This window comes from Carlito syrichta, unplaced genomic scaffold (genome assembly GCF_000164805.1).
Source record: "Carlito syrichta isolate Samal-C Ts95f unplaced genomic scaffold, Tarsius_syrichta-2.0.1 Scaffold305012, whole genome shotgun sequence".
NCBI classification, from domain to species: domain Eukaryota; kingdom Metazoa; phylum Chordata; class Mammalia; order Primates; family Tarsiidae; genus Carlito; species Carlito syrichta.
In genome coordinates, this window is record NW_007249108.1 from 470274 (window position 1) to 472614 (window position 2341).

At 57.5% G+C, this 2341-nt stretch overlaps 1 protein-coding gene across 1 annotated transcript in view; it reads right to left on the reverse strand.

The window, feature by feature from the left end:
• The window catches only part of PPARGC1B (PPARG coactivator 1 beta), a gene marked incomplete at its 5' end in the record, with an annotated part of 30462 nt that overhangs the window by 715 nt on the left and 27406 nt on the right, over positions 1-2341 (reverse strand). Inside the window, one exon of the mRNA XM_021713942.1 lies at positions 936-1090. Coding sequence (XP_021569617.1) covers positions 936-1090 — 155 coding nt within the window. The remainder of the gene's footprint in view (positions 1-935; positions 1091-2341) is intronic.

Sequence of the window (2341 nt, forward strand, 5' to 3'; positions counted from 1 at the left end):
GGGGGTGACGGGGAGCCAGTGGGGGAGAAGCAGGGAAGGGGGAGGTGGGAGAAGGCAATGGGGGAAATGGGGTATGGCAGCGGCGGAGGGCAGTGGGCAGGGGAAGAGGTGGCGAGCAACTCAGACAGGTCAGGCCATCAAGGGTCAGCGTGTGGGGTGGCTGCACCTTGAGGCCTCAGAGACAGAGACAGGCAGTACACTGTGAGTGTCCACCGCTGTCGTGCTGTGACACGTCGGCCACATCCCAGCATTGCAAGGTCATGGCTACCCTGTCTGGAGAGCTAGGGGCCCGACCCAGAGCACCAGAGCCTTCCCAGCCCCACACCCCACCATTCTACCACCCCTCATGGCCTCCCACCCATTAGTCACCAAACGCAGGGTCACTGGGGACGGTTAACAGGCCTGGGATTTCTGTATAGGCGGCGACACTCAGTCCCATGAACGTACTTGTAGCCAGGTGGAGAGCCCGTCTGCCTTGGACCCGCCGAAGGCCCTACCCCAGCACTACGAAGGCTGCGCTGGGCTCTGCAGCAAACAACCTTTCTCATGTTGCACTCCTCTGCCCTTCACCATCTTGCCCCACGTGTAAGGCCACGCAAACAGTGCTGTTTCACTGTCGTGCATGCACAGCAAAGCTGCTGCCTCGTCCCGGCTACTGTGGACTGCCCTTGTGAGGTCAGAGGCAGGCGCCATGCAAGATCGGCCTTCCTAGAGCCCGAAGGAGGCCTGGCTCTCTTGGATACAGTCACAGGACAGGACAAGATGAGCCAGAGATCAAAGAAAAACAAAAAGATGGCCTCCCGGAAAGGGACACTGAGTTGCAGCACACGGAACGTGGGCAAGAGCTGTGTGCATAGGAGACCCAGGGCTTCACCCAAGGACATGGCCCCTCATGCTCTGGGTCTACTGGACTGCGCCAGGCCCTGGGGTCTTACCGTAGTCAGTGTATCTGGGCCAGCAGAAGTGCCGGAGACCCTCACAGCTGAGCTGGAAGGAGGGTTCACCGCGCCGCCGCAAGGCTGCGCCATTTCTCAGCGACAGGGCTGCATGCTCGGGGCACCGAAAGGTGACTAAGCCGTACTTCTCGCCTCTGGGAAGAGGACATGGAGCACGTTACTGGGTGGGCTAGGTGGATGCTGTCAAGCCAGCGCAATTGGATGGGGAGCAGAATGCTGCAGGCACGTGGTACCCACATCACATGCCCTGGGTAGAGAGGACAACAGTCACACTCTGGCCTCTGTGCTGCAGTAATAAGGATGGCCGATGCTTGAGTCTCTGCCAGGTGTCGGTCGCCATGCTGTTCCCATCCCTAGGGCCTTGTGATTTGCCACTGCCAGCACCAGCTTATGGATGAGGAACTGGGCTCTGTGGAGTTCAGCAATGTCCCAAAGGCAAGCGGCACAGCAGAGACCCAAACCAGAGCCAGAGCCCGTGCCCAACACACCTGTGCTTCCTGCTGCTCCCTGGGCCTCCTGGGTGATGCCACTTTCCCCTACCTGCACTCTCTTCCACTCTCCAGTGGCCTCAGTCACTACCTCCCGGGCTGCCGGCTTGGCCTGCATCTCCCGAAGGGGCTGGTGTCTGCTCAATCTTGTCCTTCATAATGGACACCCACGAGATCTGCTGCTCAGCACCCAACCCCCTTCCTCTGACAGCACCGTGTGGTCAGCCAGGCTCAGATGTCAGGGCAAGTTGCTGGTGACGGCCCTCCCTGGACACAGTGGCTTGTTTGGGGATGAGGTTGTCGCCAAAAGCCAAACCCCAAAGAATCCATTCTAGGTCTTGGCTGGAGCCGTGCAGGCAACTCTCCTGCTTCCTCTGGGGTCTCCACCTGGCTAGGAGATGCGTGGAGTTACAGGCAGCCACTCTGCCACCAGGAGGCAAAGGTGACCTGAGAAGGGCCTAATGTCAGTTAACCCAAATGCCCACTTCCACCAACAGGAGGAAGAAGCCTGTGAAACACCATCTGCTCTGTAATCTCCCCAAAGCAGAGACAAAGCTATCGTCCCCTGATGCTCCAAACAGGTTTACAGTGGAGGATGCTCCATCAGCATTCAGGTGAGTCACATCTCCTGATGCCTCTTGGAATCAGGCGAAGGTAAGCCCTGGTGCCTTTCTTTTTTTTTTTTTTTCTAGTTGTCAAATGGCCTTTTATTGAAATATATTTCCTTTTTGCTTCTTAACTAGTGGGGCATTCCACCGCGCCACTATTGATGTCATCTATGATGTCATGGGGGTGGCGGCCATCAACATTGCAGCCCACAGACTGAGCAGTCCCCAAGATCTCTTTAATGGTTCCAGAGAGTTCTCTAGCTAGAGACCGGTGTCGCATTTGTCGGGC